The sequence below is a fragment of the Penaeus vannamei genome, chromosome 17, assembly GCF_042767895.1.
Source record: "Penaeus vannamei isolate JL-2024 chromosome 17, ASM4276789v1, whole genome shotgun sequence".
Taxonomy (NCBI): Eukaryota; Metazoa; Arthropoda; class Malacostraca; order Decapoda; family Penaeidae; genus Penaeus; species Penaeus vannamei.
The window spans coordinates 15,806,472-15,816,471 of record NC_091565.1 but is presented as its reverse complement, the minus strand read 5'-3'; the positions used below and the strand labels follow the sequence as shown (position 1 = coordinate 15,816,471).

The window sequence follows — 10,000 nt, the reverse complement described above, 5'->3', positions numbered from 1 at the left end:
GCTTTTTTTTTATTTTCCCCTCTTTTGTATTACAATTACTCAGTTGGTACAGGCGCAGCAGCAGGGGTTGCTACTGGGGGAGGCACACTCTTTTCCATCTTATTCTCAGAGTGGGGTTCAGTGGGCAGGATCTCCTCCTTGGGCTCAACAATGCTAATGTGATCAGGGAGAGGGATACGTGGGCCATTCTTGCCAGTGGGGTCCCAAGGCAACATGATCTTGACCTTAATACCAAGTACACCTGCAGGCGAAGTTAATTTGGTTAAAAACAGCCATTGTTACATAATGTAATGCATAAAGTTTGAATACTTTTTAAATGTGTTCACTTACAGGTTAGGCAAAATAAAAAATGTTACTGACCCTGGCGGAGATGGACGTGACGGACAGCAGTATCAACGTAGTGACGGCGGGGCTCACCAGAGTGAATCATGAGACCGTCAGTGAACTTCATGCTCTTGGCTCGCTGACCTCTCAGCTTACCAGACACGACCACCTCACAACCCTTAGCGCCAGATTCCATGATGAAACGGAGCACACCATAGCAAGCCCTATAGAAGGAATGAGATGACTGAATAAGATCAAACAATGAAAAGATACATCATTTAGGGAAATATTTCAACAAAATTATTTCAGATTTAACACCATGCTTTAGCTACATCTCCCTTTATGTAATGGATAAAAATTACCAAATCTATATCTATATTTGCATATTGTGGAAGAAGGGGGGAGGGGAGAGGCAAAGGTAATATTACTAAAATCATGTACACATTCTTAGTGAATTTTTGGGTCTTACCTCCTAACTGCGAGACCTCCCACAAGCTTGTAACGGAGAGACTCGGCCTGGGCAATGGCGCAAAGACCACGCTGGGCAACCTTCTCAGCATAGAGCTCTACTGAACCTTCAGCAAATCCAAACCTCTTCTGGACAAGAGATGTCAGCTCCCTGATACGACGTCCCTTCTCACCTGGTGAAATAGGAAACAGTTATATCAAATCGTACCAAAAAAAAAAACACGTTCTAAATCTAACTAGGTACCAAAATGGTCTTTTTTTTTTTTTTACAGCAAATGTAAATTATATCTTGTGCTGTATAGTCCCTGAAAGTCAAAAATTTGATACCAAAAACTTATATGAAGATCACATCCTTTCTAATTATATATGTTATAGCTATAACAACTAAATATTCCCCAAAACCCCCATACTGAAAACTATTCTTTGGAGTAAAGTTAATCTGGAAAAGTTACGCAAGTGATATTTGGGGAGGAGCACATTTATGAAATGTACTTCAGAGTCCTTAGTACTATCAGTGAAATCTGAACCAAAAACTTTTTAGGTGCCTTTTGGGCTATACTGGGAAACAAATTTTGTTTACATACATAGCTCTAAAAGTGCCAAGTTACTGAGAAACCAATAAGTGATCCTACATAACCTTACTCGATTTCCCCTTGGAATGTTTTTTTTATCTGCTTTTTAAATGCTATTACTAAAAATCTTGTTAGGAATGACTAAGATTATCATAATGTTATTACCAATACTAATAGCAAAGAAAACTTAGAAATTAAGGAAAAGGATAAACAGGCCAGATAGGTAGTAGTAATAGTAGTACTAGTACTAGTAATGAATTCCTCTAAGCATGTGTTGAACTCTGTAAACAAGAAAATCTGTGGTCATGGCATACATTTTGCCTACCCTATTATTATAAGGTAGTAAAAGGTAACAGAACCATCTTTCAAAGACCAAGTCCCTAACCAACAATCATGAACACTATACTAAAGCATAAACTACAACAAATATTACCAAATTAAAAAAAATAAACCAAGGACTCTGCCCCCAAACCTCTAATGATTGCTCTATTTCTCTAGCCAGTGTATACTTTAACCTTGGAAACATTGTGAACAACTTTGAAGTTTGGTTTTCATACAATATTCAAAGTTAATTATGGGCATTATATGCTAGTGTACTTGTTTTTTTAACTTAGTGCTGTAATTACCCCACACAATGAGAAAACCTTTAAAATAAAACATTCACTGATCTAAACTTTGATAGGTTTAACATCATTTTGATATACAAATAATTGTATACAATACAAATGTAAACAAACAATTTGTTTTCATTTTTAACAAGGTAAATTATGAAAGGAACAAGGAAAAAAAGTGAAGGCAAGCTCTCAATTGCTGATCAAAGAATCATCATTGGGGCATCCAGTAAAAAGGACAATAAAACTACCCTCTATACTGTAACAAGATCTTACAAATTAACATGAACATAATCCAAACCCCATCTACAAGGTGGTAGTGCCCAAGAATACAAGGTTAAAATATACACTGGCTAGGGAAATATGGCAACTGCTAAGAGTCTGGGAGTAAAGCCCCTGCATTAGTTTAACCCATTAACGCCGGTATATTTTGAAGCCAAAAGTAAAAGATTCCGGGCGGCTACAAAATCGGCGGGTGGAGCTTCCCCAGAAACTGTCCACCCGCCAGCTGTGGCCCGCTGCTGCGCCAGAGCGTGAGTCCCTATACAACGTCACACTGGCAAGGTCTCATATGGGACACCCGTCGTGAATGGGTTAAGTTGAGGATTTAGTCTGACAGAAGGGGTCTTGTTGCAATATTATTCCATATTTCTTGAACTTGTCCAAGGTAATGCCTAGCATCTACTCAACTGATATTGATATGAACTAACTGGCAAGGCAATTTGACTAATTGATTATTGACAATTGCTGGGGGGGGGAAAAAAAAAAAAAAAAAAAAAAAAAGATAAAAGTTACATTCCCTATCACTCAACAGTTATTCGCTTCCTTAAAGCTGACTGTGGTCACTCAAATATAATTAAAAGCCATATTTCTGCCTAAATTACAAGAAAATTGCACTGCTTCAGCCAAACATGTATATCTAGTATTTCTAATTTTTCACATATGTGACTGACAGCAAATGGATAACAATATACAATGGTTATTACTGTTCATAGTGGGGAAAAACTGGTAACTTGTTGAAGGAGGTATAGCAGTAAATTAACCCTACACCTTAATTTCATTTTCCCAAAAATACATCCTTACAAAACACATTTTACAGCAAATATTAAAATATTCATTATTAAAAGTCAACTTCATGTAATGCTGCAATTGTTGCAAGCTTGTTGTATATATAGAACTTGATTCTACACAAACAACACCTCCCTTTACTTACCGAGGACATTCTGGGTTCTTGTGGCCAAGATGATAATCTCTGTACGGGCAGGTGTGTGGCGCACCTGGACACCCGAGTAGCCATCCTCAGCCAACTCATTGGTGAGGAATCTGTTCAGCTCGGCTCTGAACGCACCGTCCTTGACGAACTGTTGAAGAAAACTCATATTTAGAAAAGAAAATCATGACAATTTACCTTACCATGGAATACAAGTATCAATGATTGCAGAAACATTGATATGGATGGTAATACCTATGACACGACAACAGGTAATGATAAAAGAGTTATGACACCAATTATAATTTCTCAGTATTCTATTGCTGCATATATTCTTCCCAAAATCTCATGAAACCGGTTAGGATTTGCAGACTCATCCCTTGTTCAGTCTGGTGGTACTAAAGGTGTAATTTTGTGTGATCACAGCCTCCATTGGTTCCAATATGGACACTAAGCTAAGGTATATTTAAGAGACTATTCTTGCAGAGGACAAAGATGCAGTCATTGACAAGAAATTTCCTGCAGAGGCAAATAGTAACACTACAATTAAAGAAAAATGATTGCAGAAATCCCTATTCAAAGCCTGAGTCCACTTTGTGCTCCTGAGTTTCTGCTCTATCTTGCTGTGCATATCCAAGTGAAGACAAGGTTTCCCCAGGGGGTGTTATAGGGGCAGAGCCCCCTATCAACACCTGCTCAGGATGTTCCTAAAGGGCACACCCAGCCATGGCAACTTAGGTTGTTTACTTGGTGACAGTCGATGGTGAGTGCATCCCTATTCCTTTTCTAGCAATGAACAATGCACAATATTCTATCAAAGCTTGATCTGGCTTCACATACGTTAGTATTCAAAAGGTCTAATAATTCAATTAAGGTCTTTTGCTTTTGGTAATTTATAGTGCGCTGACCGGTATAGCATCTGCAATAAGCTACACACTGAATACTAGCAGACATGTGGATGATTCATTATTTAAAGAACTTTTCATTTTAAATTTGAAACAAGCGAAAAATACATGGAGGTTAATCAATTTTGAAAAAAAACAGTTGCTCCACTAAACACATGTTTAAGTTTGCATACTAAGGTTTCACAGCTCTTCCAATTGTATGCATGCTTGCAGTCCACATGCTCCACCAAATCATATTCATGGGGAAAGCGATGAAATAATTATTACTTTAAAAATTAGCCCTCTGGTAAGCTAAGAGAATGCATTGCTAATCGTGGTTTTCAATCATAGTTACAAGCCACGAAATCAACTGTCCAAACTAAGAATCTCACGTAAATTACTGTAAATAAAAGCAAATTACTGCAAAAGAAATCGAAACCGAAAACAAGACCAACACTGAGTCGAGAAAAACAAGGCGGCGTGACACACAATGCTTATTAATACTAAATTTACTTCCTCCAGGACTTGGTCCCTTCATGTGAGAACCCATAAAATTGATCAAATAGCAAAAAAAATCGATAATGAAGCGATATACTTCCGAAATACATGATTACACAAATCCACGATATCGCCACCACACAACACGCCGAACGCATGTTTTCCCTGAACATCATTTCTCTTGTCATTTTCTCGTCAAACCACAGAAATTCAATTCCTAAAAATTACACACGAAATGCCACCAATACCAAACAATCTTCCTTTCACATTTTGAAACCATATAAGCACAAGAAACAGCCCAAATCGACTCAAAATAGGCACCTTCTTCTTCTTGTTGATCGCGGTCGCCATCTTGACGGAAAGAGCGAGTGCGGGAGACTGAGGGCTAAGGCTGCCTTCTGGTAAATAAGTCACCATATCTCTTTCTTTATTTTTCCTTCTCATTTGGGATTATTAATACTCACAGTTTTTTTCCACACTTTTGTATTATATTTTTTAAAGATAGTTACGTCCTAGAGATGTCACCGGTTTGATTTTTGACAATTTAAGAATAAGGGATTTCATTATGTTGGTCTCTTAAACGTAATGTATTATTTCCTGTTTCATTTAGAAATATATTCAATAATTCATAGTATTAATAGAACCTACGAATGCAGATAATATAGATCCTAGAAGGTAAATTACAAGTGCGAACACGGAAAATATCTCACCAAACATTTCAATGACTACAACATAAAACTTTTAATGCCCTGATCTAAAGCCATTAAAATTACTGAAATTGTACATATAATTTAACAAGACTATATTCATCGTAAAAGATCATTATTGTTCCTAAATTGCGCATCTCTCCCATCACTTGTTTCAAAACCACAACAAGAATCACGCAGGGAATTAACAAACTTCAATTTTTCTTCCATAATGGAGTCTTTAGGAGCAGGAAGAATGTCTTCGTCGCAACGAGAGGATCTTATGGATCAAGTTAAACAACAAATAGTTATTGCCAACACACAAGAACTACTGACGGTGAGGAAAATAGGCATTTCTTAAACTCGAAAATCCGGCGTCGTCTGCATTGGGAATGGGAGAAGTTGCATAATTATAAGTTTAGTTGAAATAGGGATTATGGAATGTTTATAAAAAGACTATGATGATGTAGAATTTGATGTATTGTTCCAGAGGTTTTCTTATTTTTTTCTTCTTGCGTGGTTTAGTTTTAAAACGGTAGCCTGAGAACATGCCAGTCCCGTTCAGCATTGAATTGAACCCTAACAGATGATCTATAACAATTGTTGTATTATGGTATGCATATTGTACAGATGAAAGGGAATGAATATAATATTCCTGATTATTTCCATATTTTATTGCTAATTCGCCATCTATTTTCCGTTCTAGGGTTTTTATTTTTTATGTTCAATGCACTTTGGTTTATAAGGTGAAAGGCTTCAAAAGTAATATCAGCTGACACTTTTTCATCTAATTTTCGACAGAGTTTTGAGTATTTTTCCTAATTTTAGGACAAGCTCTGTACCCCCTCTATAATAGCAGGTCTTGCCAATTTATAGAAGATAGACATTAAGAACTCTGACTGTGTGAGCATGTTGTGGACTTAGCCTATGAGCAGATATTTTAGTTATTTTATGGTAAATATGAGGCCGCAGCTGCTTATGACTCTATTTCATATGCTCTATAAGATGGCGGTGTCTATTTCCCTCTATCTGTGTGTGCCACTCTCAGTAACAGTAACCATTGTTATGAACAAACCAGTATTGAAGCATATTTTTTGTAAAATACACACAAAGTGCCACTTTGAAAATATTTGTTGTTGTGACCAAATTGTTTAGATGAACTTTAGCCCAATAACGACAGTTGTCCTATATATGAGACACCCGAAAAAATAAACATTGTTGGGCATCCCGCTCTGATGCAGCAGCTGAATGGGCAGAGTCCGGGCCAGCCCGTACGCCGATTTTGCAGCCTCCAGAATCTTTTATTTTCGGCTTTGAAATATACCAGCGGTAATGGGTTAACTTCATATATAGAAGCTATAGAAATACAAATAGCTATTTAAAATTTAACTTTGAATATTTAATTTTCCTTCAATTTGATTGTTGTTTATGGAGCATGATCTCATAGGGATAGTGAAAATATGAATATCATATTTGAAGAGGAACATAGTTAATTTTTTTTCTTTTTCTTTTTTTCTCTTTCTTTTTCTCTTTCTTTTTCTCTTTCTTTTTCCTTTTCCTTTTCCTTTTCTTTTTCCTTTTCCTTTTCCTTTTCCTTTTCCTTTTTCTTTTAGTTTAGTACTTCAAGTTATTGACAAAATCTCATGAGGATCTTCATTTGTCTGAGTGATGTATTGTATCCTTGATTTAAAGAATTCCTTTTGGCATAAGGATCCCTTCAGTAGTTTTATTTTTATGTACCCGCTTACCATAATGTGTATTTTTTTTTTAAATAGTACCTTTTCAATTATAACCCTTTGCTATTTGGGATAGTATGTATACAAGTGCCAAGTATTTTAATGTGATTTTAGTTAATGAATTCTATTTTCACATAATGGCTCCACAAGAGCTAAGTCACCAATGAATAGTTTTATGTCTCACTTAATTTGTCTTTTCCTTGACCCCCAGGAAGATTTTTTTTTATGACATTATAATCATAATGTCAATTTTAATGATCATAGTATCAGTGTGAAATAGCATTAGGAAAAAAAAATCCCTTCCCTCAAAAAAAAAAAAAAAAGGGAGTGGGATAATTTGGGAAGGTCATATTGGGCCTACTAATTGCCTCCATAGTGGCTGAGCACTTGTGAAGCCATCTATGTGTAAGTAAGATTCACAAAGCAAAACTACAGTGGTTGTTTCAATTGGTTAATTTTGTTAGAATATACGGCTTGCCAAAGTAATAGTAACTTTCATTATATTGACTATTCAATGAATGTTTAGAAGCATATTTAGAGTATTACTCTCTTTTCTTTTCTTTCAGAAAATGGGAGAGAAGTGCTTCACCAAATGTATTCCAAAACCTGGATCCTCCTTAGATAGCTCAGAACAGGTAAAATTAATTAATTTTTAATATTCTGTAATAATGATGAAATTTGAATTTTTCTTTAATAAAATTCAGATGTATGTATTATGGTATATATCCAAAATTTAAATACTTCCTACTGAAACTTTGTAACAATCAGCACTCCATGAAATACAGTACGAGTATTTTTTAAAATTACATGAAGAATATTACATGTTGGATACTTACAGATTAGTTTGCCTCTTTGGAATATCCAGGAATTTCAAGTTACAGATACTAATCAGTAATTTGTACATTCAATATAATTTACATCTAAGTTGTTTATATAAAAGGCAAAGATGAAAACAAAAAATCATGCGTAGCTTGACACTGTTGGTCCACAGCCCATTACCATCTATGTGCCATACCTGGCCATGACCGGTCAAATTGCCCTGCTCAATCACATACATGTGCCAGTTGTGGTGACTCCCATAACACATTTTAGAGGAGCTGCCCTGCCTATAAGTTTGAATGTGAGGAAGCGTGACAATGAGGTTTTTCTCCCTCTACCTAAACCAAAACAGTCCTTCACTCTGCAACCCCCCCCCCCCCATCTCCACAAGATGTTTCTGAGTCTCCCGCAGTATCTCTTCCCTCTGACCTGAACCATCCTACCTCTACTTTCCCTATCCCGTAGTCAAATCCCTTTTCTATTCTAAATCCAGATGCTCCACTCTCTACCACTTCTCCAATACTTGCCCTTTCTCCCCCTCACTTTACATATTGCACCAGACAACCTAAAAGTTCTACTCCATCTTCACCTACCACACACTCTCCTGAATCCTCCTTTTCCTCCGCTCCTCAAACATCTATTCCTTCTTCTCCTCCTCTCAAGAGATCCTTTGTTTCTCAAACCTACCTACCCTAATCCCATCCAAAAACACTTGAAGACACCCAAAAATTCTTAGACAGGACCCAAGATAATGTTCTGCTCCCACATCCACCCTCCAATACCTCTGTTCCTAGTTCCTTTGTATTCAAAGTATTTACCGATATCCATCCTCCTCCCCCGCAAGTTTCCCCTACCCCTCTTCCTCCTACTCTTTCCAAACAAACCCCATCCTCTCCTTCTCCATGTACACCAATCCCTTTTCATTCTCCATTATCCTTACCTCTCTCACCTGGATATGCACATAAATCCTTTTTGTTGCGAGTGTTCTCCTCTGGATCCCCATCCCCCCCCAGATTCACCCTATTCCATCCAATTTCCCCATACCCTTAACCCTTTCCTTTATTAATGTCGTGATTTACATAATTTGCACCCCTTCTTTACCCTTTTCCCTATCATACTATCCTGTAACACTATAACCTTTGACAGCTAACACTCCCTATACTAATCATTAATTCATTTACCCTTTTCACCACAATTCTTTACCATAGTGCTCTATGACCTTAGATGTTTAGCACATTTATTTGTTTCAACCATTAACCACTTTGGTCAGTTGCAATATATTAAGAATTTCTATTTTTTACAATCATGCTGATTTGTCAAATAGTTACCAAACATGAGATTACCAAAATTGAAAAAGTAACCATTTGTAAGTGAATGTAAATGTTGAAAATGTACAAAAAAAAAAAAATAGAAGTAAAGCACAACTTAGTGAAATACATGTGTTGAGTTATATGGTAAAAACAGGTATTGAAATTTATTTATATAGAAGACAAAGAGAGAAACAAAACATTGTTGAGGAGCTGAGCTGTGCTACACAACCCAACTCCTTCCCCTTTCCCAAAGACAGGATGGTGCATGTAGTAGTCTCTGATGGCTCATATAGGGAAAGGGCCTAGTGGGATATTAGGAGGAATAATAATGGGGTATAGAGAGAATTTTCTGTGGTCTAGAGGCTGTACTTGTTCACATATACTATATCTTGCTCTCATCTCATGTGCCAGCTGAAAATTGATGCTGAATCAGAGCAGCAAAGATTCAATTTGAAAAACACCATTCATATCAAGTTTTTTTTTTGTTTTTTTCAAATGTTTTAGTCACCAAGATGTCATTTATTAGGCTTACCTCATCTGTTTACACCTGTTCTTGAATTTTTAGGCAGGAAAATTTTGTTTTTTTTAATACCCATTTTTCACAATAGTATCAATTTAGGCTGTTTGTTATTGAAGAGCTGACAGCCTTTTATTTTGTATTGAAGTTAAATATATATTTGATTTAGATTAGATCTCTTATTTTATTTCTTTTTTATTACAGAAATGTTTAGCGATGTGTATGGATCGTTATATGGACTCTTGGAATCTTGTATCAAGAACATACACCACTCGTCTACAGAGAGAGAAGAATTTCCAATAAGGAACAATTTTAGTTTTTGTTTCTGTTTTTATAGATAAAGAGCAACTTTTAACAGTGTTGGC

At 36.3% G+C, this 10,000-nt stretch overlaps 2 protein-coding genes across 2 annotated transcripts in view; one reads left to right on the top strand and one right to left on the bottom strand.

Moving 5' to 3' along the window:
* Positions 1-5,042, bottom strand: part of RpS3 (ribosomal protein S3) — a 5,050-nt gene extending 8 nt beyond the window's left edge. Inside the window, exons 1-5 of the mRNA XM_027376915.2 lie at positions 4,889-5,042; positions 3,189-3,336; positions 794-965; positions 361-548; positions 1-241 (exon numbers count right to left, since the gene is read on the bottom strand). The exon at positions 1-241 is cut by the window's left edge and continues 8 nt beyond it. Coding sequence (XP_027232716.2) covers positions 36-241; positions 361-548; positions 794-965; positions 3,189-3,336; positions 4,889-5,011 — 837 coding nt within the window. The 5' untranslated portion in view covers positions 5,012-5,042 and the 3' untranslated portion in view covers positions 1-35. The remainder of the gene's footprint in view (positions 242-360; positions 549-793; positions 966-3,188; positions 3,337-4,888) is intronic.
* A 363-nt stretch (positions 5,043-5,405) lies between these two features.
* The window catches only part of LOC113824170 (mitochondrial import inner membrane translocase subunit Tim13), a 5,266-nt gene continuing 671 nt past the window's right edge, over positions 5,406-10,000 (top strand). Inside the window, exons 1-3 of the mRNA XM_027376918.2 lie at positions 5,406-5,590; positions 7,556-7,624; positions 9,840-10,000. The exon at positions 9,840-10,000 is cut by the window's right edge and continues 671 nt beyond it. Coding sequence (XP_027232719.1) covers positions 5,486-5,590; positions 7,556-7,624; positions 9,840-9,938 — 273 coding nt within the window. The 5' untranslated portion in view covers positions 5,406-5,485 and the 3' untranslated portion in view covers positions 9,939-10,000. The remainder of the gene's footprint in view (positions 5,591-7,555; positions 7,625-9,839) is intronic.